At 42.7% G+C, this 27,230-nt stretch overlaps 1 protein-coding gene across 3 annotated transcripts in view; it reads left to right on the forward strand.

Annotated features, from left to right (window-relative positions):
• Nucleotides 1–226: 226 nt before the first annotated feature.
• The window catches only part of evlb (Enah/Vasp-like b), a 118,955-nt gene continuing 91,951 nt past the window's right edge, over nt 227–27,230 (forward strand). For 2 of the 3 annotated variants that reach the window (XM_062044985.1, XM_062044984.1), the window contains exon 1: nt 227–589. Coding sequence is in view for 1 of the 3 variants with exons in the window: in XM_062044984.1 (XP_061900968.1) it covers nt 585–589 (5 nt within the window). In the remaining 2 variants the exon portion in view is untranslated. Of the gene's footprint in view, nt 590–678; nt 819–27,230 lie in introns of all 3 variants that reach the window. The other variant, XM_062044987.1, reaches the window with a different exon arrangement.

The following is a 27,230-nucleotide window of genomic DNA, read 5'->3' on the forward strand; positions in this document are numbered from 1 at the left end:
TTATACCAGGCATGTATACACTATTAGAGCTATATCTAACATATTGTGCTATTTATTCCCATCAAATGTGTTACAGTTATCCTATACATCATTGCATTTATTCATCTATCTAAAATAAAAATAGAAATCAGATTATCATTTAAATGATTCTGGGGAAGTAATTATAGTGTAAATGGCAGAATAAGCATTTTAGGCAATAAAAAGCTGAATTATCTTAAGAGTATTACCTTGCTTACCTGCCGTGACCATAGAGGTCGCTGGACTAGACAAACAGTGCCCGCGTCTTTTCCCGCCCATACTGCCATCTAGTGGACAACAACGGAACAAGATGGCACCTCTGGAGCAGCAAGCAGCCTCTCTGCCCGGCTTCTAGTCTTCGGACGGCGGCATGCTGCCGTGAAATGGCTCCTAGCAGTGCACTACCGCGACTATTTATTTAATGAAAAAAATAGATATACATCTGACATCTGGCCATTTTTCACCGCTTGCCTCCTTCATCTCCTCCCCACAACATCTGCATATTCAGGCGTCGACAAGAAGGTCGAGCATCACACAAGACCCACTGACCGTGACATAGACACGCGATGAGGTAAGAATACGTTCTGGCTTTATTGTGGGTTTTAACAGCTATGCTAAAAGCTAACGTGCTATGTTTACATGTGATGTATGGGCTCTCAGGCCTGTGGCCCGCCTTTCACCTGCCGCTGAAATAAGGTGCACTTGTCCTGATTGGCCGGGCGGCAGGTCACGTGTTCAAATACGACATCTGTGTCCCTTTAAGATGACGTAGGCTGTTGCTACTAAAACACATTCTACTGGTGAGTTGCCTATCCAAATGTGTTATGAAGGCCAATTGTCACACCAAATGTGTTGTACAGATTAATTGTTACATCTATGACTTAAAACAAATATGCTTGAGGCAGGGGTGTCCAAACTTTTTCCACTGAGGGCCGCACACTGAAAAATTAAAGCATGTGGGGGCCATTTTGATATTTTTCATTTTATTTATTTTACCTTTAGGGGTCCCGGGGACCATAAAGGGTCTCAGTCATTAAAATGTTAAAAATAAGTCAGATTATTATGTTTTTTAAATGATTTAACACTTACAGTAAATCTCTATATCAACTTCAAGTTGATATAAGGTAATACAAATTTAAAAAATTGTTTTATGGCTTTTCTGTCAAAAACAACTTAGTTTTTTTTATAGTAAAACTGAAATATGCAGTATTTAGTAATTAGAGTTCGAAAAGATCAATAATGCTGGACACCATTGATTTTAATGATTTCATATTTTTGAGTAATCACAGTGAAAAGATAAATAAAAAATCACTAAATATATTCGGGATCCAAAAGGTGCCCCACTCAAAGTGATACATCTTTATTAGGTTTTTCTTTTACTTTCAGCACTTAAGTTACGAGATCAACTTCAGATATATCTGTCGATTTTATGCTGGAACTATTATTTTGTTTGTTTCATGCGCTTTTGTCAAAGAAAACTTTGATGTTTTTATATGGCTACTACACAATATATGCAATATTTACCACGTAAAACATTTTAAAGTGAAATATATGAAGTAATTGGAGCCCTGAAAATAATTAATTTTAACATGGATTTTTTGTCATTATTACTTTTTTTTGAGTAATGGCAAAAAAAGAAAAATTAAGAAAGACAAAAGAAAAAAAAACAGCCTGCATGGCAGCTTTTGTGTCAACATTGCAACTTTTTCTCGTTAGATTACACCTCATTCCACTTTTTTTAATGTTCTTTTTTATTTTTAAAATAGTATTTCCAGAATGTGTGGCGGGCCGGTAAACAATTAGCTGCGGGCCGCAAATGGCCCCCGGGCCGCACTTTGGACACCACTGGCTTAAGGCATATTGGTACAGATATTTACTTTGGCGCTAATAAGTAGCTATTTCCGGGTACGTCAATCAGCAAATCAGAAGCAAAATTGCTGTGGCTGTTGTTTGTTACTTGTCACTTCTGCAGTAAATATGTAATATTTTGTCAGACCATCAAAATTGACCACTTGCAGGTGAATTGTGTGGAACCGTAAGGTGGTCAAAATGTTTTTTTACACACCTGTAAGTAACAAGAGAGTCAGGAAATGGGGGCCCTTGAAATACAAATGAACATAGAAATAATCAGTTCTAGGGTAAAACTGTTTCCATCATAACAATTTTATCAACAATATAGACAATGTTTAAGAATCAGAATAGTTTTATTGCCATTGTTTGACAACGGTTCACAAACTAGGAATTTTTCTTGGTACAATTGTGCAACATAAAAACACATAACCAGTGGTGTGCCGTCAGCGCCAGCAAGGCCTTCTCTGCTGGCCTAACATAACCAAAAATCATGATCATAATTAAAGATAAAAGTAGTTTTTTATTCACTTTCTCTAAATATCTAAAAGTATTCATACTCTCTTCATGTCTGTCACGATTTAAGAAGCTGGCGGACCCAAAAGCAGACAAGAGAGGCAGATAAAAAGTCCAAAGGGTTTAATTCAGGCAGATGAGGGAGGAGGGAAAGGCGTCGTTGGCTGGAGTGGAGGTGACTGGCAGGCAGGCAGGATTAGAGGAGGTTGGCACTGGAGGCAGAGGAAAACAATGGTGAGTCGAAGAACAAGCTACCAGGAGCAAAGGCACAAACAAAAGATCAACAAGATCGTCAAAATGCTGTGAGAACTGGCAAGAAGCGTTACCACTTGGAGAGCTGTGAAACGATCTGGCAGCGTCGTGTGAGGAGGCCAGGGCTTTTGTGGAGTGGAGGTGATTAGCTGATGGCAGGCAGGTGAGTAGGCTGATCAGCGCCAGGTGTGCCAGACTGGGAAGCCAGGAACCCAAACTCCGCCCACACATGACCACACCCAGACAGACACACAAGACACTTGCAGGGACTGTGACAGTACCTCCCCCTCACGGAACGCCCCCAGGCGATCCACCAGGCTTGTCAGGGTGGTCACGGTGGAATTTCGAGATGAGGGATGGATCCAGTATGAACCGTCGTGGAATCCAGCACCGCTCCTCAGGACCATAGCCTGCCCAGTCCACCAGGTACTGGAACCCCTTACCACGGCGCCGTGCGTCCAGCAGCCGCCGGACGGTATATGCAGGGTGGTCATCGATGACAAGGGGGGGGGTGGGGGGGGGGGGACATCTGGAGGGGAAAGCAGACTGGTCACAACGGGTTTCACCTGAGAGACGTCGAAGATAGGATGGACCTTCAGGTGAGGGGGAAACTTGAGCTTGATAGCAGTTGGGTTGACGATGGCAAGGATTTCATTGGGACCGACAAAACGGGGTGACAGCTTCCTGGAATTTGTCTTCAAGGGAAGGTCTTTAGAGGACAGCCACACATGTTGGCCTGCCTGGTATTCCGGGGCAGGGGTCCGGTGGCGGTCAACAAAGCGCCGGTTTTGTTCCACTGAGTTGAGCAGGGTAGCCTTCGCATCCTTCCACACTTTCCAACAATGCCGCAGGTGACTCTGGACAGACGGAACAGCGATGTCGGCCTCTTCGGCTGGAAATAGTGGTGGTTGGTAACCCAGAGAACCTTCAAACGGTGACACACCTGTGGCAGCGGAAGACAGGGAATTGTGGGAATATTCGATCCATGCAAGGTGGGGGCTCCAGGTGGAGGGATTCTTGGCAGCGACACACCTGAGGGTAGCTTCCAGGTCCTGATTTGCCCGTTCTGTTTGCCCGTTAGTCTGGGGATGGTAACCAGATGACAAGCTTACTTTGGCTCCAAGGGCATGACGGAAAGCCTTCCACACCTGGGAGATGAATTGGGGTCCCTGGTCTGAAACGATGTCCAGAGGTATGCCATGGAGCCGGAAAACATGGTTCACCATTAGGTTAGCAGTTTCAAGGGCTGAGGGTAGTTTGGGGAGAGCCACAAAATGAACTGCCTTAGAAAATCTGTCCACAATGGTAAGTATTACTGTATTGCCTTGAGACTCAGTGAGCCTCGTCACAAAGTCCAAGGCGATGTGGGACCATGGGCGACCAGGAACCGGCAAGGGACGGAGGAGACCTGCAGGCGGCTGGTTAGAAGATTTTCCACGTGCACACACAGTGCAGGCAGATACAAAGGCCTTAGTGTCTGTGGTCATGTGAGGCCACCAGAAGTGCCGCTTGAGGAGGGACAGGGTGCGGTTGATTCCGGGGTGGCATGCAAAGCGAGATGTGTGGGCCCAAAGGAGGACATCAGAGCGGACAGAATCAGGTACAAAAAGTCTGTTAGCTGGGCCATTACCTTGGTCTGCTTGAGTCTGCTGAGCTCTACGAACCAGCGATTCGATCTCCCATGTCACCACAGCCACCACACAGGAGGAGGGAAGGATAGGGTCAGGACTGTAAGAAATTTCAGAAGAGTACTGGCGTGAGAGGGCATCTGGTTTAATGTTGCGAGAACCTGAACGGTAAGTTAAGGTAAACCGGAACCGACCAAAGAACAGCGCCCACCGGGCTTGACGGGAGTTGAGGCGCTTTGCCGATTGAATGTAGGCGAGGTTCTTGTGATCTGTCCATTCGATGAACGGGTGTTCTTCCCCCTCCAGCCAATGCCTCCACTCCTCCAGGGCGAGCTTGACAGCGAGCAGTTCCCGATTTCCCACGTCGTAGTTGCGCTCAGCAGGTTCCAGGCGGTAGGAGAAGAAAGCACAGGGATGAAGTTTTTGGTCATCGGCTGAGCGCTGGGACAGGACGGCCCCCACCCCTGAGTCTGAGGCGTCCACCTCCACAATAAATTGTCGAGAAAGATCCAGATGAATGAGGACCGGGGCCGTGGTGAAACGTCTCTTCAATTCCCTGAAAGCAGCTCCAGCCTCTGTAGTCCAAGCGAATCGAGTGGATGTGGACGTCAGCCTTGTGAGGGGTGCAGCTACCTGGCTGTAGTTTCTGATGAAACGGCGGTAGAAGTTGGCAAAACTCAAAAATCGCTGGAGCTCCTTCAACGTAGTAGGTTGAGGCCATTCCTCCACTGCGCGCACCTTTGCAGGGTCTGCTTTCACCTGGCCACTCCCAATTATCAGCCCCAGGAATGATGTAGAGGTGACATGGAATTCACATTTTTCAGCTTTGCAGTAGAGCCTGTTCTCCAGGAGACGCTGAAGCACCTGCCTGACATGCTCAAGGTGCGCCTCCTCGTTGCGGGAGAAGATCAGGATGTCATCTAGGTAAACGAACACAGCGGTTTAGAAGGTCACGAAGTACATCGTTTACAAGGGCTTGAAATACTGCTGGTGAATTAGTTAACCCAAAGGGCATGACCAGATACTCAAAATGTCCAAGTGGGGTCTTAAATGCAGTTTTCCACTCATCACCGGCTCTGATACGGATCAAATGATATGCATTACGTAGATCTAGCTTGGAAAAAATAGTAGCTCCCTGAAGGGGCTCAAAAGCAGATGCAATCAACGGCAATGGATATTTGTTTTTTATGGTAATGTCATTTAATCCACGATAGTCTATACAGGGGCGGAGTGATCCATCCTTCTTACCGACAAAGAAGAATCCTGCACCCACTGGGGAGGAGGAAGGACGGATAATGCCAGCTGCCAGGGATTCCTGAATATAATTCTCCATGCTCTCTCTCTCAGGACGTGACAGGTTGTATAGGCGACTTGCCGGCAGTGGCGCTCCAGAAATCAGGTTGATGGCACAATCATAGGGCCGTTGAGGTGGAAGTGACAGGGCACGCTGTTTGCTGAATACCTCTCTGAGATCATGGTAAACAGCAGGAACTCTCGACAGATCAGGAGGCTCAAACATGACAGGGGAGCTGGTGCCCTCCGATGGGGAACGAGCAGAGCGCAGGCATGTAGAGACGCAGTAGGAGCTCCAGCTCACTACCTTACGTGCTGTCCAGTCGATATGGGGGTTGTGGAGCCGTAACCAAGGTTGGCCAAGGACGATGGGTGCAAGAGGTGAGGATATGACATGGAATTGGATGTGCTTGTGATGATTACCGGACACAATGAGGTGGACTCGCACGGTGCGATGGGATACTCGAGCGAGAAGGCTACCCGTGAGGGCGTTGGCTTTCAGAGGAGAGGGTAGAGGCTCAAGGGAGATGCCTGCCTGGGAGACAACAGCTGAGTCGATGAAATTCTCATCTGCCCCTGAATCAACCAGGGCGAGTAATGGCACGGACTGAGAGTTCCACTGAAGAGTGGCGGAGAATTGCATGCGATCCCGGGACTCCGGGGAAGAGACTGTTTGGCTCACCAGAACCCCCACTGCTACTGGTGAGCCTCCTCTTTTGGCCGAATGGGGCAGGAGGCACGAAGATGACCAGGTTGTCCACAGTAGAAGCACACCCCCGACCTCAACCGTCGGAGGCGCTCGTCAGTGGAGAGACGGGTCCGCCCTAGTTGCATGGGCTCCTCCCCTGGGGATCTGGAGGGCAGGGCTAGGGGTACAGTACGTCGGGGTTCATGTGGCAGAAAATCACGGCCGAAAAAAGGGGTAGTCGACACGGAGGGAACAGTCTCGCCTTGCCACTGGGCTATTTGGTCCGAAATGTTGATGGTGGTGGTAATAGCCTCATCTAGGGAATCAAGCTCCTGCCTTAGTGCGATCTCCCTGCCAATGGTCCGGTTGAGCCCACTTTGGAAGGCGGTGAGCAGCGCTTGGTCATTCCAACCAGACTCCACGGCCAAGGAACGAAACTCGCTGGCGAACTCTCTCACAGAACGTCGACCTTGGCGGAGTCTCAAAAGCTGCTGACCGGCCTGTTGTCCACGAATGGGGTGATCATAAATCTTTTTGAGCTCAGCGGCGAAGAGAGCAAAGGTCTGAGCTGCGGGAGAATTCATCTCATGCAGTGCGTTGAAGTAACTAAGTGGAGGCCCTTCAAGAAGGCTGGCAATGAAAGCTATCTTGGCTGCCTCATGGACAAAGCGGGTTGGTTGGGCCTTAAAGGTGAGACGAACTTGGGTGAGGAACTCACGGCAGGTGTTGGGGTTGCCAGAATATTTTGCCGGAGGTGGAAGATGAGGCTCCACAGCTTGGACAACTGGTGCTGGGGGAGGGGCGGCGCCATTGGCTTAAAGTGGTTCTGCTGGTGGAGCCTGTTGTGGAGCAGCACAGAGTGTATCAAGTTTAGTAGTAATCTTGGATACCTCTTCCACAAGGGTCTGAAGGAGTTGTTGGTGATCTCCCAGACGCCGACTTTGGTTGCCGATGACCTCCTTGACCCTTTCCAAGTCTGCTGGGTCCATTCTGGCCAGATCGTTCTGTCACGATTTAAGAAGCTGGCGGACCCAAAAGCAGACAAGAGAGGCAGATAAAAAGTCCAAAGGGTTTAATTCAGGCAGATGAGGGAGGAGGGAAAGGCGTCGTTGGCTGGAGTGGAGGTGACTGGCAGGCAGGCAGGATTAGAGGAGGTTGGCACTGGAGGAAGAGGAAAACAATGGTGAGTCGAAGAACAAGCTACCAGGAGCAAAGGCACAAACAAAAGATCAACAAGATCGTCAAAATGCTGTGAGAACTGGCAAGAAGCGTTACCACTTGGAGAGCTGTGAAACGATCTGGCAGCGTCGTGTGAGGAGGCCAGGGCTTTTGTGGAGTGGAGGTGATTAGCTGATGGCAGGCAGGTGAGTAGGCTGATCAGCGCCAGGTGTGCCAGACTGGGAAGCCAGGAACCCAAACTCCGCCCACACATGACCACACCCAGACAGACAAGACAGACACACAAGACACTTGCAGGGACTGTGACAATGTCATATTATGCTCCTTCCAGCGCTGTTGTTTTTAGTTTATAGAGTTTTTATTCAATCAGAATTAAGTTAGCTTATGTTGCCATGCTGTACCAAATCTGCCAGAGGCCTTCAGAATCAACAATGCGGGCGTCCGTGCACTCTAAGTGAACGGGGACATACAGTGATAGACTGTTGCAATAGCAAATCAGATCACGCGTTGTTGTCAGTAAAGCCTTCTGGATGGCCTAAGGCAGATATATAGTGACGTTATGAGCCAGGTAATATAAGAACTGTATTACCCAGCATGCCACAGTAGTGAAGAGTGTCAAGAAGGGGACTATGGGGTGTTTTGTTTTCCCGGAATGCAAAGGAAAGTTGGCGCGGGCAAGGCTTGAAGGTAAGGACATATTTTATTATTACTATAAGAAAGGAACAAAAGGCGTGCACAAGGCGGAAGTACAAAAACTTGGCTAATGAAACAAAAACTTGCACAAAGGCAGAAACTATGAACATGAAGCAAAACCCGTTAACTGTGACATGAAAAAACAAAACTTACGTGGCATGGCAAGAAGCATAACTATAAACAGGCATGAGTATCAGAAGTAGCATTGCATGAAGTGAGCAGAGGTAATGTCGCCAGGCTGACTTCCTGGCAACTATCGGTTTAAATAATAGTGACATGATTAGTGAAAACAGGTGCGTGACTCAAAATGTGAAACAGGTGAAACTAATCGTTGCTATGGTGACAAAACAAGAGAGTGAAAAAGCAGGAACTAAGTGTCCAAAAACCAAGCAGAACATAACTAAACAAAAACATGATCAACAGACAGGACAAAGAGCATGCGCAGTAGCCCCGTTTGGGTTGTTTACTGTAGCCATGCCGGCAGCAGGATCTTTTTGATGAGCACGCTGTGGAGTAAACTTTAAGAACTCAGCCAACACGCCTTGTCTGCATCTTTTATGATTAGACAAGACAACACATACTTGCAAGGCCATTTTCAAGAAGAATATTTAAAGAGAAACTACATATTGTGAGACGATGGCGGCCAACCCCGGAAGCTAGCTCAGCTGTCGATAAAATGTGCGTTCAGATATTGTATTTCTTTATTTTTTCATGTTTAAAATGTTTTTTGCAATTTTTAATTTTGACAGTACAACATAAGATATGTTTTAATTGCTGATGTGGGTTTATTGATTCTTAAATGCGACAAAAAATAACCCGTTTTGTACAATGCCCAGTAGTGCGTACATGTGTTTCTGTATAATATTTCTCCAGGAATGGTCATGTGGTGACATCAATTATGGTATATTGAGAGGTAATTGTTGAAGTCGGACATCACTGAAGGCCTAGGTGGGAAACGCACGGTCCGCCACTGCATATAGAACAGAATAGGTAATAAAAATCAGCTATAAAAACTGTAAGGCTATATTAAGGGCATGCATTTAAAAAAAAAAGTAGTGCAAATGGTTGGAACAGGTTATGCCCTTCATGAATCGGATCTGGTTATTGGTCATGAGTCTGTAACTGTAACTGAGCTATCAGATCTTGTTAGTTCATGAGTCAGTCAAGCAACATTTTACATCATACAACTGTAACAATAAGTTAACCCCTGTCCATAGTAATAAGGAAAAACATAAACCCTACAGATAAATAATCTCACCTGGTAACATTCTTCTTATTTGTCACAGGAGTGTAAAAAGGAGTTAACGACAGGACTTGTTTTACTTGTTATCCTTCTGACTCCTGGGGGGGGGGGGGGGGGGTTGTTTTTCTGTATTATGCCACAATATGTTTTTTGGTCAGAAAATGTAATTAAATAAATCTATGATATTGCTTCTACAAGCCAAATTGAATCACCAGTTTTGGAGGATGTTCATGGAGTAAGCAGATAACCGACATGGCACAAAACTGTAGTCATTTTAAATGTCAGCTTTCTGGCTTTCAAGAAACATTAAAATAAATCAAAAAAACAAAATGTGGTAGATACATTCCAGAATTTTTGCCCTGGGTTGTATGTCATTGTACAGGAGACTTGCAAAGACAGAGAATGTAGGTGTTCATATACAATACATGCTCTGTAGGGGGCAACATAGGGAGCAAGATGGCCGAAGGATTAGATTGTTGTTTTTCCCCCACATCTGTAACGTCAGTGAGTTTGCACTTTGCAGTATGTATAAAATAGTCAATGGGAGTGCATGCAGCATGTATAAAATATTCATTTAAAATTATATATACATAATGTAGAGCAAAATGTTGGCTAGTGTATTAAAAAAATGCAGAAAACATTCAGTGACCTTTCCAGCCTTTTTCACAGATGATTCGTGCTGATGTCTGTGTCATGTTGTGCAGTAATCAGCCTCCTTCTGCTTTAATTTGACATCTTGGTCTAAGCAGCACTGACTTTGTACTGCTCGCATGCGAAGCGATGCCCTCCAAACTGTGGCCCTCTCATAGTGGGATCGATGAGCGCCACCAAGTGTGTGCTCCATCGACATAGCATCATCTGTGCTGCCTGATGCGTATTGACGTCCATCAGTCATTGTGACCCACATAAATGGCAGTGCTGATTGTAACAGTGTGCTGGTAAATGCAGGACAAGGGCAAAGAGGTGAGCTTAGTTCAGTAACCCGTTCATCGTCACGGGTGATGTGATACAGGTGTAATAATGAACCACTGGTGAGCCTAATATTGTGGCCTGTAAGTGTGCTGCATCCATTGTGAATTATTGTATTTTTGTAATAATAACAGTGAAACACACTCCCACCCATCAGTTGTGTGGGACTGTGTGTGTGTTAGGGTTGATTAGTATGCACGAAAACATCGGGTGTCAGGTGTGAGATCATGTGACCTCACCTGACACACAGTGCATTTTGGATGACATCAGTTGTGATGGGTGAGTCACTTGTCGCATCTCCTCTGCCAGTAGCAAATCTGAGGATGAGGATTGCCTGCGATAGCGTGACCACTTGCAGGTGGCCTGTGTGTGGGCGACGAGAATTTAGAATGTTTTTTACACGCCTGCATGTGACAAGTTGCCGGAAAACCAGATACAGTACCCAGGAAATATTGCAAATAAAATAGGTAATAATCTCTTCCAAGATTAAACAGTTGCCATTGTACATCTGTATTACCTATAATGACCAAGCATAACGTATAAAAATAAAGTTTAGAAATAAGTTACTACAATACAACTATGTGTGTGTGTATATATATATATATAAATATATATATATATACACACACACGTGTGTGTGTGTGTATACATATATATATACACATGTATGTATATACATATACACACACACACACACACACACATATATGTATGCCATATTTTCTAGACTATAGAGCGCAGCTGTATATTAGCTGCAACCACTAAATTAATATTAGCCACACCGGACTGTAAGCCGCAGATATATACGTTGTGAAATTAGTTGTTTACACAGAAAAAAATTGTAAATGTTTATTTACATACCTTAATTGTTTCCAAACGGTGTCTGTAACATGCCAGTAAAACGGCTGATCAAACAAAACAAAAGTCATCGTCATGACCCACTAGCTGCTGAAGCTAGCTCTCCAATCAGCTAAACCGACTCAATCACTCCACTGTGACGTCTTGATGAATTTACTGAGGAACTTGTGAAACTGGAACAATACAACAGGGCTGTGCGCTTAGCTTTTTCACTTATAGCACCGGTGTTACTAAATGAAAAAAATTAAAAACTCTGTTTCCATATGAGTTGGGAAATTGTGTTAGATGTAAATATAAACGGAATACAATGATTTGCAAATCATTTTCAACCCATATTCAGTTGAATATGCTACAAAGACAACATATTTGATGTTCAAACTGATAAACATTTTTTTTTTTTTGCAAATAATCATTAACTTTAGAATTTGATGCCAGCAACACGTGACAAAGAAGTTGGGAAAGGTGGCAATAAATACTGATAAAGTTGAGGAATGCTCATCAAACACTTATTTGGAACATCCCACAGGTTTTATTATGTTTGTAGGTTGTATTTCTTGTTTAAAACTTAGCAATGCTGCTACATGCTGCTTATTGTTTCACAAAAACTGGATCTGTTTAGCAGAGCTTTTAAAACTAGTAGCTCTTCCTCCTTATATTCAGGATCAACAATATAAGGTTCTGGATCATAATTTTCCCCAAAGTAATCGTTGTTGGCTCTCACAAAGTCTGTACGATTTGCATTGTTTTTTTTGACCTGTGGTTCCTACTTCTACGTCACGCGATGCTGATTTGCAAATCCTTTTCAACCCATATTCAATTGAATGCACTACAAAGACAAGATATTTGATGTTCAAACTCATAAACTTAATTTTTTTTACAAATAATAATTAACTTAGAATTTCATGGCTGCAACACGTGCCAAAGTAGTTGGGAAAGGGCATGTTCACCACTGTGTTACATGGCCTTTCCTTTTAACAACACTCAGTAAACGTTTGGGAACTGAGGAGACACATTTTTGAAGCTTCTCAGGTGGAATTCTTTCCCATTCTTGCTTGATGTACAGCTTAAGTTGTTCAACAGTCCGGGGGTCTCCGTTGTGGTATTTTAGGCTTCATAATGCGCCACACATTTTCAATGGGAGACAGGTCTGGACTACTGGCAGGCCAGTCTAGTACCCGCACTCTTTTACTATGAAGCCAAGTTGATGTAACACGTGGCTTGGCATTGTCTTGCTGAAATAAGCAGGGGCGTCCATGGTAACATTGCTTGGATGGCAACATATGTTGCTCCAAAACCTGTATGTACCTTTCAGCATTAATGGTGCCTTCACAGATGTGTAAGTTACCCATGTCTTGGGCACTAATACACCCCCATACCGGGGTATATTCCGCCCCATATAGGGGCGGCATGGCGTAGTGGGTAGAGCAACCGTGCCAGAAACCTGAGGGTTGCAGGTTCGCTCCCCACCTCTTACCATCCAAAAAAAAAATCGCTGCCGTTGTGTCCTTGGGCGGGACACTTCACCCTTTGCCCCCGGTGCCACTCACATCGGTGAATTTATGAGCTCTCATTTCTTCTGTAAACCATGGGGTGTGCCTTTTAGGGGCCCTTTTTTGCTTTAGCGGTGCTATACTATCAATAATTTTGCGCAAGGCATCGTCAAAGTTGTTAGTGAGGTTATCAATAGAGCCGACATAATTTGGGAATGGTGCCATTACCGAAGGCAGTAGGTCAGCAAGAGTCATCGTTGTGGCAGCATTAATGTTGCGGCCGCTATAGCAGTTATTATTATTATTAGCTTGTTGACAATGAGTCAAAACTTCAAATTTTATAAGGTAATGATCGGACATTACTTTAGTATATGGAAGTATCATAACTTTGGAGATGGTGACACCCCTGACAAGCACTAGATCTATCGTATTACCGTTGCGATGCGTGGGTTCATTTATTATTTGTGTAAGACCACAGCTATCAATTATGGTTTGGAGCGCCACGCACTGAGGGTCCGATGGGGTATTCATATGGATATTAAAGTCCCCCATTATGATTATATTGTCGGCATGCGTCACTAGATCAGCAACGAACTCTGAGAATTCACTGATAAAGTCCGAATAGGGCCCAGGGGGGCGGTAGATAACAGCCAGGTTGAGAGGTAGCGGTGTGACAGACCTTATAGTAAGCACCTCACACGATTTATATTTGTTATTCAGGTTAGGGGTAAGGTTGAAATTTTCATTGTATATTAGTGCGACACCCCCTCCCCTTTTAAGAGGACGGGCAACATGCGCATTCGTATAGTTAGAAGGAGATGCCTCATTGAGCGCAAAAAATTCGTCTGGTTTGAGCCAGGTTTCGCTAAGACCAATGACGTTAAGATTGTTGTCTCTAATGACCTCATTAACTAATAACGCCTTGGGAGACAATGATCTTATGTTTAAAAAGCCCATATTATAGGTATTGGGCTGTTTTGACGAGTTTTTGTTAAGATTATCCGTAGTAGCAATATTAACAATGTTGTGTTTATTATGCGTAGTGCACTTTAAATAGTTTCGACCATATCTAGGAATTGATATGACAGGAATTTTCCGATTGTTTGCTTGGTGCTGCAATAGACTGGACATATCATAATTTGCCACCTCAGTAGAATGCATGTGCACCTCTGACACAGACACAACAGAAAAAACATTATGTGAATTGTGTATTATTCTAAGAGAATTGCTATGCGTACATGGATTATCCAGCCTGGCGCTGGCTAGTTCTAGCTTAACTGACTCCTCACCCGGACTAACAGACATTGTAATTGCCTGTGACCGGGCTTGCTCTAGTGTTGTCAGTCAAATGAGACTTAAATAGTAGTCTATGTTTCTAGACAGGATGATGGCGCCTTCCTGGTTAGGGTGAAGGCCGTCTCTCATCAGCATGCCTGGTTTGCCCCAGAAAGAGGGCCAGTTATCAATAAACGTTAGTCCCTGTTGCCTACAGAAGATAGCCAGCCACTTGTTAAGCGAGACTAATCTGCTATATCTCTCATCATTGCCTCTCAGACAGGGAATCATTCAACCAAGCAACACTTACATACCAGAAAGCACTCAACGAAAGTGGACACTAATTCACCCTCCAATACGAGCCACCAGCAACTAAAACAAGAAAAAACAGGAAACGGGACAACATACTCTGGTACAACCCCCCATTCATCAAATACGTCAGCACGAACATAGGACACAAATTCCTCGCACTCATCGACAAGCACTTCCCCAAAAAACATGTACTCTGGAAGATATTCAACAGGAACACCTTGAAACTTAGTACAGATGCATGATGAATATCAAACAAACCATTGACTCACACAACAAAAAGATCCTGAGCACTCACAGACAAGCAACCGCTAACGACTCTAACTCCACGAATAGCTGCAATTGCAGACAAAGGATTACCTGCCCACTCAACGGAAACTGCTTAAAAACATCAGTTGTTTACCAAGCAAACGTCACCCGCAAGGACAACTCAAACACAGAGACTTACATTGGACTCACAGAAAACACCTTTAAAACCCGTTATAATAATCACACAGCATCATTTCGTAGGCCCCAACTCAAGAACTCTACAGAGCTGAATAAATACATATGGACACTTAAAGACAATAAAATTGATCACGCCATTACATGGCGAATTGTCGCATCTAGCTCACCATACAACAGTGCAGCTAAAAGATGTAACCTGTGCCTGAAAGAAAAATTATTTATTATATACCACCCCAGCATGTCCACTTCAAACAAACGCAACAAACTGGTCCCATGTAATGTACCCTATATATACATGTAACAGCCACAGACACTTCAATAAAATCCCCTGAAGAGCGGGGAAACCTGCGAAACAGGCTTGTAGGGATGATATAGCCTCTTGGGTTTTTTCCTGACCTAACGTGTATATACTGTGTGTGTACACATATATATATATATATATATATATATATATATATATATATATATATATATATATATATATATATATATATATATATATATATATATATATATATATATATATATATATATACAAACCCTGAAGTAAATAAAAACAGAATATAATGATTTGCAGATCCTTTTCAACCTATATTCAATTGAATAGACTGCAAAGACAAGATACTTAACGTTCGAACTGGAAAACTTTGTAATTTTTTGCAAATGTTTGCTCATTTGAAATTTAATACCTGCAACATGTTTCAAAAAAGCCGGCACAAGTGTCAAAAAAGGCTGAGAATGTTGAGGAATGCTCATCAAACACTTATTTGGAACATCCCACAGGTGAACAGGCTAATTGGGAACAGGTGGGTGCCATGATTGGGTATAAAAGCAGCTTCCATGAAATGCTCAGTCATTCACAAACAAGGTTGGGGCGAGGGTCACCATTTTGTGAACAAATGCGTGAGCAAACTGTTGAACAATTTAAGAACAGCATTTCTCAACGAGCTATTGCAAAGAATTTAGGGATTTCACCATCTACGGTCCGTAATATCATCAAAAGGTTCCGAGAATCTGGAGAAATCACTGCATGTAAGCAATGATATTACGGACTTTCGATCCCTCAGGCGGTACTGCATCAAAAAGCGACATCAGTGGGTAAAGGATATCACCACATGGGCTCAGGAACAAATCAGGAAACCACTGTTAGTAACTACAGTCCGTCGCTACATCTGTAAGTGCAAGTTAAAACTCTACTATGCAAAGTGAAAGCCATTGATCAACAACACCCAGAAACGCCGCCGGCTTCGCTGGGCACGAGCTCATCTAAGATGCAAAGTGGAAAAGTGTTTTGTGGTCTGATGAGTCCACATTTCAAATTGTTTTTGGAAACTGTGGACGTTGTGTCCTGTGGAACAAAGAGAAAAATAACCATCTGGATTGTTATAGGCGCAAAGTTTAAAAGCCAGCATCTGTGATTGTATGTGATTATATTAGTGCCCAAGGCATGGGTAACTTACACATCTGTGAAGGCACCATTAATGCTGAAATGTACAGTACATACAGGTTTTGGAGCAACATAAGTTGCCATACAAGCAACGTTATCATGGACGCCCCTGCTTATTTCAGCAAGACAATGCCAAGCCACGTGTTACAATAGCGTGGCTTCATAGTAAAAGAGTGCGGATACTAGACTGGCCTGCCTGTAGTCCAGACCTGTCTCCCATTGAAAATGTGTGCCGCATTATGAAGCTTAAAATACGACAACAAAGACCCCGGACTGTTGAACAACTTACGCTGTACATCAAGCAAGAATGGGAAAGAATTCCACCTGAAAAGCTTGAAAAATTGGTCTCCTCAGTTCCCAAACGTTTACTGAGTATTGTTAAAAGGAAAGGCCATGTAAAGTGGTAAAAATGCCTCTGTGCCAACTTTTTTGCAATGTGTTGCTGCCATTAAATTCTAAATTAATGATTATTTGCAAAAAAAAAATAAGTTTCTCAGTTCGAACATTAAATATCTTTTATTTGCAGTCTATTCAAGTGAATATCAGTTGAAAAGGATTTGCAAATATTTACGAATTACACAACGTGCCAACTTCACTGGTTTTGGGTTTTGTACATCCCACCTAGAGTTGTCCTAACACCAATATTTTGGTACCAAAATGTATATCGTTAATTATTTCAATACTGTTCAATACTTTTCAAAATAAAGAGGACCACAAAAAATTTCATTATTGGCTTCATTTTAACGGAACATTTTATGATAAAACCTATGATTAAACATGTTTTTTATTTCACCCAATTAACAATTTTAAAAGATTGCAATTCAAATTAAAATGGGCTCTTTCTTATTGCCCTCAAATAACACTTTACAATTGTTTTACATATTAGACATAGCCTGCTATAATCTAGAATTAGGTTAGAATAGAATAGAAAGCTTGATTGACATTGTATTAAATGCTTCATGATTTATGGTTGCCAATTTTAATCTGTGCTTTAAGACATGCAATCATGAGTAAATACCGAAAACAATAAGGCTGAAAGTACACATCTAAGACATGTAGCAGGTTAATCACACTTTGTTAAAGATAAAACACAAATGAAATAGTGGGAATTTGTTATGAAATACATTCAATTCACTTGCATTAGTTTACACTACTTGGGCGGTTTGAAATGTGCTAATCATTTTCAACAAGCCAGTAGCTGTTTGAACGGGGGAAGTTGTTAACTATATTACCTGCCACTCTTTAAACTTGTTGTGCAGATCTTAATATTTATGTTTACCTAAGTTTGAAGCAAAGGTGGTGTTACTGTATTTAAAAAAATGGTGAGGCATGTTTTAAAGTGATTGCATCGCCGCATCATCTTTATTGATACAAATACCTTAATATTGCCTTTCATGCACCCTCTTTATTAACCAGTACAATTGCCGTTTTATTGTCATTGTTCCTTTTGACACTTTTTCTGCTTGTATGCGCTCAATGTGTGCGTTTTGACACACAAACGCACCGTGCCACGGCTCAGCCATGTCACCGCCGCACCGCAGCATATGTGGATGAAAGATAACTACTGGTATTTTCCAAAGGCAGTAGTACCTATTTTAATTTACTAGTACTGCGGTACTTTATTAGTAGCGGTGTACCGTACAAGCCTATAGTCCAACCATTACACAACAAAGCGGGCAGCAATAGAGTTAGCGGCTGAGATCGTTTTTTTTATTCGTCATGCTTTGGTTGATGAATATACAAAAAAAGAACTACACGGAGAAGAAGCCATCATCTATGACTGTTGTCTCTTGTGAATTTTTGGAAGATAAATGTAGCGTTAATATTTTCACATTCGCAGGCTTTATAGTATTAGTATTTTAGTATTATTATTTAGTATTTTAGCCTAACGTTAGCTAGCGTGGCTAGCTGTCTTATGTTACAAACTAACGCGTAACTTATGCAGAATTTGTTGAATTTTCTCTGGTCCTACCTGATTGAGTCAGCATCTGAAATTCCTCACTCTGAAGGGCTTGATTCATACCCCATACCCTTCATTATGCCCACTACCCCTACATGCAAAGAGTCATTGGAACACCACTACCTTTACGGGAACGTACAAATGTAGGGATACGGATAAAACGTAGGCTGAAGGGGTGTATTTGGACTGGCTCAAGACAACTTTGGGACAAATGATGATCCAGAACCTTCTATTTTTTAGCCTAAATACAAGGAGGATGAACTTCAAGTTTTAGAAGCTGAGTGATAAGCACATCCAGCAAGTTGTACTAATGCTAAGTGCTGAACAAGAAATACAAAGTAGAATCATAATAAAACAATCACTTACTGTACAATAGGCTTGGGCAATTTTACCGATAAATTCAAGATTTTTTGTTGCAGATGTTTTAAAAAATAAAATAATCAATGTTTTTCCCCGTTTCCTCCGGCATTGTGTTTTCCCCCATGAGCTTACGTAGCCTTCGCCCGACCCCTTACTTTTTTAGCATGGCTAATGCTAACGAGAGTGAGACTTTTTTTCCAAAGAAAAGAAAAGTGTTGTATGTTTTTTAGATGTACGGCAACAGGCGTGGAACAAACGGCTGCACGCTGCAAAGTTTGTTTAAAAAAGGCAGCATCACAACAAACTTATTCCAGCAGCTTAAATAGCGTAGAGCCAAGTGGGGGGAGATCAAAGTGCCCCTTTAAACTTTTGGAAAAATTGCAGTGGTATTATAAGAAATATATATAAAACAATTCTAACACCTAGTTTGTGTGTGACAATCATTGGTACTTTAACTTTTTAATAGAAAAAACATTTCACAACCTCACTGCAGTACTTCTGCGGACCCCTAGGCATCATTGCTGCAAAAGGGTCGCTATGGAGCGGTGTTTCTGTTCTCGGGATGCAAAGGACAGGCAGCATCAGCAGCAGCGGATTTTAATCTTTTTACATGAGCAAAATGACAAACTTCACTACTAGCTTTGCATGCTAAACAGTTAACAAAAGGTTGTAGCGTGAGACTAGCAAAGCAGTAATTCAGTATACAGTCGCCATTGGAGAACCGCAAGAATGTATTTTTGTGTGGCACAACAGGCAAGCGCAACTGTCGCATGTAGCGAACAAAAATCCTGTGCCGAGTGAGCTGCGACACGGGTATTTAATGGGGGAGTGATCAACAAGGTGACAGGTGGAAACACTAATCATAACTACAGACAGGTGTGTGAGCTCAAAGGCTCCTAGCAACCGAAATGTAAACAAAAGGAAGCCGTGAGCGCTAAAACCAAACTAAAACACCAAACGTAGGGAAGAATACAGACACAGGAAGTCCTTCATACCGACAGCCATCAGACTGTATAATGCACACGTTCCTTTTTGACTGTACTTAAATGTATAATAGACTGTATTTATATTGTTCACTTGTGAATAATGCTGTGTAATAGACCGTATTTATATTATTCACATGTGAATAATGCTGTATAATAGACTGTATTTTTATTATTCACATGAGAATAACGCTGTTTAATAGACTGTATTTATACTATTCACATGTAAAAAATACGTAAGTGTTTATTGTTTATTGTGAGCGAACTGTGGTGCTGAATTTCCCCCAGGGATCAATAAAGTACTTTCTATTCTATTCTATTCTAATAATACTCAAAACACAAATATGACATGATCGGAGACAATGGATCACGTCACCCTTGTTGAAGAACTCTGCTTTCGTAGAATAAGCTTATAGACTGCAATATTGTTAAATAAGGACAATTATTACGTATGTCTAGCTTGTGTGCTATTGTGTGCCTAGCTGTTGTGGAGCTGCCTACTTAGCCTATATTTATATCATACATCTACAATAGACTAATAGAGCTGTGAGAAAAATTATGTTTGTGAAATAATATAGGCAGTGTGTGTGAATATTATAGATACTGTACATGGAGCATGAAACAGTTATGTTCTTCAGTACATCTATCATGTTCAACCCACGACTAATTACATATTTCAATCAAAAATAACCTTTTGATGTCTTCACATTTCATTTATAAGCAAATGAATATGTACACGTGACAAAAAATAGTGTTTTCATTCATATTGTTATACGTATATATCGACTGATAATAAAAACAATATCGCGACATGATTTTTTCCCATATCGCCAAGCTCTAGCAGTTGTCCAGAAACTTGAGGGTTCCTGAAAATTACACTCATAACTATTTGCTTTGTCACCCATAACACAAAAGCTAAGATATCGATTGTTCAAATATCTTAGCTTAAATTGGATTGGTTTTAGCATCTTTAAACTACCAATTGTGATCCCCTGCACTCTTTATTTGAAAACGACAGCCTTGTTATTAATGTGTTGCTGAGCAAACTGTACTAAACTGCAGAGTCCATTGTGTGCAGTACTCGTTCCAAAATAAAGCAATGTGCAACAATAGTCGCTGCAATCAATCAGTTAAAATTCCCATGAATGCCAAACGCAGCGTGATGCACAATGGACGGTGATGGCCTGAGCTGTCTACTAGAAAGAATATTGCACTTTTATCAGAGTGTAATAATGGGAGGGATTTATAACGATTGCTGAGATTATTTTTTCATAGCCACACACACATACAAAAACACACAGAGAGCACTTACTGTATATGTTTTATAATCTGCATACATCTGCGAAAGATGAAACGTCAATATTAAAAGGGCAAAGGTCGGCCAGGGATGCAAAGAGCGGCTGATTCTGGCTTTGATTTGAAGTCTGATTTGATGAACACTGTGGCCAACTGAGGTCACAGGCTGCGGTCAATCTGCTTTTTTTTTTTTTTTTTTTTTTAATTTTTTATTGAGTTTTACGGCAAATACAAAATCCAGGAATACTATCACATATAAAATTTAAAAACTACTACATATAAAAAACATTTAAAAATAAAATACAGTAAGGAAAAAAAAGTAAGTAAATACGAATTAAATAAATAAAAATTACAATACATAAAATAAATACATCAGTCAAATGTTTACAGGTAAATATTGACACAAAGATATAGAACAATAAAAAGTAAATTAAAATAAATAAATAAAGTTGTGATCTACAGTATATACATCACTTTTTAGTCGGGATTAAATTGAGGATCAGTTGATTTTATATTTAAGGAAAGTGCCCCATACTTCTTGGAATTATGTAGAACAACCATTCAATGTCAGCCTAATCTTTTCCATTTTGAGGAAATTAAGAATATCTCTAATCCAGCAAATGTGGAAGGTAGTTGCTGTTGCTTTTCAATTTAACAGAATGAGTCTTCTAGCCAGCAAAGTAGTAAAAGCTACAAGATTCTTTTTGGATTTGTTAAGAGAAAATGACTGACGGGATACCCCAAATAATCCGCTTAAAGTACCAGTAGATTGGAAAAACAAGTTGCCTCTATATTGAAGCTATTATCATATATATATGATTTTTAACATCAAAATACTTCCACAGTTTACAAATAAATAGATATGATCAAAATAATGTCAATCTCACGGAGATTCCCGAGCCATTTTAAGAGTTAATGAGCCGCGAGTCACGGGATCCGTGACGTAGAATTAGGAACCAGAGATCCCTCCCCATCAACAACAATGCAAATCAAACAGAATTTGTGAGAGCCAACAATGATTACTTTGGGAAAAACTATTATCCAGGTCCTTATGTTTTTCAACCCAAACACAAAAAGGATGAGCAATAAGTTTAAGAAGCCAAGAGCTAAACGGATGCAGCTTTATTGTAACACTATAGCATCAGCAGCATTGCTAGGTGCTAAACATACAAACTAACCATAAAAAAACAAACACTTACTGTACAATTTCCACTCTCCCTGGGATGCTGACCGACAGGATGCTCACATAATCCCGTTTAAAAGCAGATTCAATTGTAATCCTCACGAAGGGTTAAAAAATGTTTGCTACATCTCGGGGATGTCAAAGTTGACCAGCCTGTCGGCCACATGTGTCTACTACCAGGTGAGAGATGCATGCATTACAATCTAGAATTTACTTTTAGCAAGTTTGTTAGCTCACTGCTATTAATGTGCCGCTAAAATAAGCCATCTACGTTAGCGCTTATAATAACAATATCACTCATATATGTTTTTTAGAAGGTATAATGGCCGCAATAGAGGACTCTCGATCTGTAGACTCAATTGTTAGCTATTTATGTAAGATTTCGAATGCATAAAAAAAAGCATGATTTCAAAGCCTCTACAGGCGGCTCAAAGTTGTTTCTGACATTAAAAAAAGAAGGAAAAAAAGCAACAGAAGAAAGTTTATTTCTCATTTCAAAAGTTATTTATTTTTCACATTTTTTAATTTTCATGTTTTTTTACTCACTTTGTGTCCCTTTTTCTTTCTTGACATCAATAGTGTTTCTCGACTTTATCAAAGTGCTGGCGAACACAACTTCCTTTTGTCCTGCTCCACAGGACATGGTTTGCTTTTTGTGTCATTTCATATTGGTTATGTGCTCTTATTTTGTATGTTTCCTGTTTTGTGGTGAATGCTTCATCTTTAATCCTGTCTGAGGAGCTTACGGTGTGTAATCACCGATCCCTACGATTCTTTAGCACAAGTTCTTTACATTACCATTTTGAGTAGGTGGGGAGAAAAATATTGATTTGGCAATATATAGGGGCGCTTTTTCAAATAATATATTGAGTTTTGTACGTCTTAAAGGGGAACTTGGAATTTTGCCTATCGTCCACAATCATCATGAAAGACATGACGACGGATGTATTTTTTTTTTTAATGCATTGTAACTCGTAAATAAAAGTAGATAAAAGTCAGCTGACAGCGGAGCCAAAGGGAGGTCCTCTATTCCGCCCATACAACCCAATACATTTTTTTTTCAAAAAGCGCCAACAATACTCCATTTACATTTTGTGACTTTAAGTATTTGTCACAATGCTGTGTAGCAGAGTTGAAAGGAATCCAAAGATGCAGACAGACAGTGAGTAAAACAGTTATTTTCTTATACAATGTACTCGCAAAAGCACTCTTCACAGGAGGTAACAAAAGGCAATGGTGCAAAAAGGAGAAAACTAAATGAGCACCTTTGGAAAAAACAAAACCTACTGGAAACAAAAATAAACTTAACTTGGGTCAGAATTGCAAGATGTGCCAACTACAAAACAACACCAAGTTGGATGGCACCGGGAATGGCCAAGATAGCATATAACAAAATACTAGAAGCGAAGAAGTCATCAGGCGTGGAGAGCCAAGGAGTGGAATCGCCGAGTGCCATCCAGCTGCCAAAATGCTGCTTAAGTAGAGCCAGGGTAAATTGGAAGCAGCTGTGCACGTCTTACAACTCCGCCCACAAGGGAAACACAGGAACTCACAAAGTGGCAGCAGGCGGTAACAGTATTAGTGTTTTTTCTTATTATAAGTACGAACGCAGACAAACTATTTATAGCGGCGCTGTGATCATCAGATTGTGTGTCAATGTTGACATGATCGACTGATGAGCTGGTTTAGACCCGGAAATGGCGAGAACGACACGAAAAGACGCTTGGTTCCACCCCACTTTTCTACGTAAGGATTATGAGTCATTTTTAATCTAAAACGGGAATGTAATAAGATTCTATCAGTCGGCATCCTAATGACAGCAGACATTGCACAGTAAGTGATGTTTTATTATGTTTTTTGGCTCTCATAAAGTCTCCAGTGAGTAATAATCAGTGATGTTAAAAAATAAAGGGAACGTCATGATGTGTTTTTGAAATTAATGCGCTGCGTATGCTTAAAATTGTTATGGTTTACTAAGGGGAGGTGACGGCAAACAGACACTAGATGGCAGTATGTACAATTATTTATTATATATATAGTAACATATATATATATAATAATAATAATTAACAATACTAATAAACTAGAATGGAGTGTGACAAAATCCAAGAGTGTATGAGAGTGACTATGTGTGTAGATTAACTGAAGTGTGTGTTACCAAGTGTTGCACGAGAGAAGAGGAAGTCCATGGGCAGGCAGGTGATCCGGGGAGATAGAGAGGCGTCAGAATCCAGGGACGAGCAAGGAGTCGGGAACGAAGGAGGCAGTCAGGGAAGCAGGGGAACGACGAGGAATGACGAGTCACACAGCAACGTCAAACACGGGAACGGAGGTCTGCAGTAGGATGACACGACAATGAGACACGGAAGGGAAAACAGACAGAGAGAGCAGGATTGCATCAAGCAGGATGATCGCTTACTATACGCCAATTGAAGACTATATTCCGGCGGCGGCAAGCCAGGTTGTCCACGCTTATGAAGGCAGCTACTTCATTAACGGCAGGTGTGCTGATAGATGATTGCCGCCAGCTGTGGAGGTGCGTGGCCGCGGTCTGCGCGGCGCGTGTGAGGGTGTGTCCTGCAGTGCTTGCAGTGTGCAAGGATGAGGGCGAATTCCAATGCGCCCAGGCCGTGACAGTATCCCCCTCCTTATGGACAGCTCCCAGATGTCCTCTAGCTGGAACCAACAGAAACACAGGAACAAAAGTCAAGGGAGGGCGGAGGGGCGAATTGGAGGTGGGTCGCCGGCCCAAGTGTCCCCGAATCCACCGGGGACGAGTCTGGTGGCGGCGGCGAGAAGAACGCCGCTGAGGCGGACGACCAAGGAACGGCCACCCTCTTGGCCGTCGGGAAGGCGGACGCAAGTGGTGCCATGATGAGTCTCGCCGGAGACGAGGAGGTGACATCGGAGGCAAAGAGGATGACGTCATCGGCGGCGTGGAAGCGACAGACATCGGCGGCGAGGAAGCGGCAGATGTCATCGGTGACGTGGAAGCGGCAGACGTCATCGGCGGGGCAGGCGAGGAAGACGTCATCGGCAATGCAGGCATGGAAGCAGCAGGCGTTGTCGGCGCCGGAGACGAGGACGGCTGAGGATCAGGCCGAAGTGCTGAGGTCGACGCTGCAGGCCGAGGGGCAGAGGTCGAGGCCAGCCTGGAAGCTGGCGGAGACGCAGGAGTCAGCCTGGAAGCTGGTGCTAGCTCGGAGGCTAGTTTGGGGACAGGTGCTAGCTCAGACACTAGTTCGGGGACAGGTGCTAGCTCGGACGCTAGTTCGGGGACAGGTGCTAGCTTGGACACTAGTTCGGGGACAGGTGATAGCTCGGACGCTAGTTCGGGGTCAGGTGCTAGCTTGGACGCTAGCTCGGGGTCAGGTGCTAGCTCGGACGCTAGCTCGGGGTCAGGTACTAGCTCGGACGCTAGCTCGGGGTCAGGTGCTAGCTCGGACGCTAGCTCGGGGTCAGGTGCTAGCTCGGATGCTAGCTCGGGGTCAGGTGCTAGCTCGGACGCTAGCTCGGGGTCAGGTGCTAGCTCGGACGCTAGCTCGGGGTCAGGTGCTAGCTCGGACGCTAGCTCGGGGACAGGTGTTAGCTCGGTGACTGGTGGCTGCGGCTGAGAAAAGCAGAAGACAGGGGGTATTTGTCTGGCAGGTGGTAGCCTGTCTGGGTGCAGCTGTGCTACCACATCAGCACAGCCACCAGTGCTAAAATGGAAGAGACTAGTACTACCCCCCCCCCTCCGAACGCGGATGCCAGCCGCTTCCAGCTGACTAAGGGACAGTCACTAAGGGTGGGAGGTGGGTGGCCAGGCGGCGGGTAAATTCTTCTATCCCTACAGCACTGCTAAACAGTCCAAGATTTTGCTGAGGTGGGCTAGAAAAATTGTCCAGGGTGGATTGAAAAGAAAAAGACATAATGTGAGGGGCAAAAAGAAAGGAGGAAGAAAAAAAAAGTCACTGGGGCGGAGCTAAAGTCACTGGGGGCGGGGCTAAAGTCACTGGGGGCGGGGCTAAGGAAGTGTGCTGTCAAGTCCCTAATCAATTGGCCGGAATATACTGTTATGGTTTACTAAGGGGAGGTGACGGCAAACAGACACTAGATGGCAGTATGTACAATTATTTATTATATATATAGTAACATATATATATATAATAATAATAATTAACAATACTAATAAACTAGAATGGAGTGTGACAAAATCCAAGAGTGTATGAGAGTGACTATGTGTGTAGATTAACTGAAGTGTGTGTTACCAAGTGTTGCACGAGAGAAGAGGAAGTCCATGGGCAGGCAGGTGATCCGGGGAGATAGAGAGGCATCAGAATCCAGGGACGAGCAAGGAGTCGGGAAGGAAGGAGGCAGTCAGGGAAGCAGGGGAACGACGAGGAATGACGAGTCACACAGCAACGTCAAACACGGGAACGGAGGTCTGCAGTAGGATGACACGACAATGAGACACGGAAGGGAAAACAGACAGAGAGAGCAGGATTGCATCAAGCAGGATGATCGCTTACTATACGCCAATTGAAGACTATATTCCGGCGGCGGCAAGCCAGGTTGTCCACGCTTATGAAGGCAGCTACTTCATTAACGGCAGGTGTGCTGATAGATGATTGCCGCCAGCTTTGGAGGTGCGTGGCCGCGGTCTGTGCGGCGCGTGTGGGGGTGTGTCCTGCGGTGCTTGCAGTGCGCAAGGATGAGGGCGAATTCCAATGCGCCCAGGCCGTGACAAAAATGAGCAAAATACGTAAATATTAAATGTCATTATAAATGTGCTCGTTACTACATTACATATATACTTACATCATGTATATAAAACCCTAATGAAGGTGTTTGGATGTTTTTTTAAGGGCTTCTATAAGCAAAATAGAGCGGCTCCCATAGGCTCCATTGTAAGCGGACGTTTAATCACATTTATTTATTATTTGGAATGCATAAAAAAAGAAAAACATACACATTCTTGCCCTACATAATGATTGTGAATGATAGGCAACAAATATTTATTCCATGATAAAAAAAAAAAAAGTACACAATCCTTATGTAAGACAAGAACGCATAGTTTTGTTTTTTTTTAAATTCATTGTAATTTGTAATATACGACAAGTACAAGGTGGTTAACAATGCAGCTAATGGAAGTAATCTATTGCGCCCATAACGCTCTCTAAAAAAACACCCAAAAACCGCCAACAATACTCCATTTACATCCCGCGGCCTGAATAAGTACTGTATTAGCGATATTGTTATTGTAAGCACTAATGCAGAGGAACTACTTTTAGCGATGCCGTGATCACAGAGAGA

This window comes from Entelurus aequoreus, linkage group LG04 (assembly GCF_033978785.1).
Source record: "Entelurus aequoreus isolate RoL-2023_Sb linkage group LG04, RoL_Eaeq_v1.1, whole genome shotgun sequence".
NCBI classification, from domain to species: domain Eukaryota; kingdom Metazoa; phylum Chordata; class Actinopteri; order Syngnathiformes; family Syngnathidae; genus Entelurus; species Entelurus aequoreus.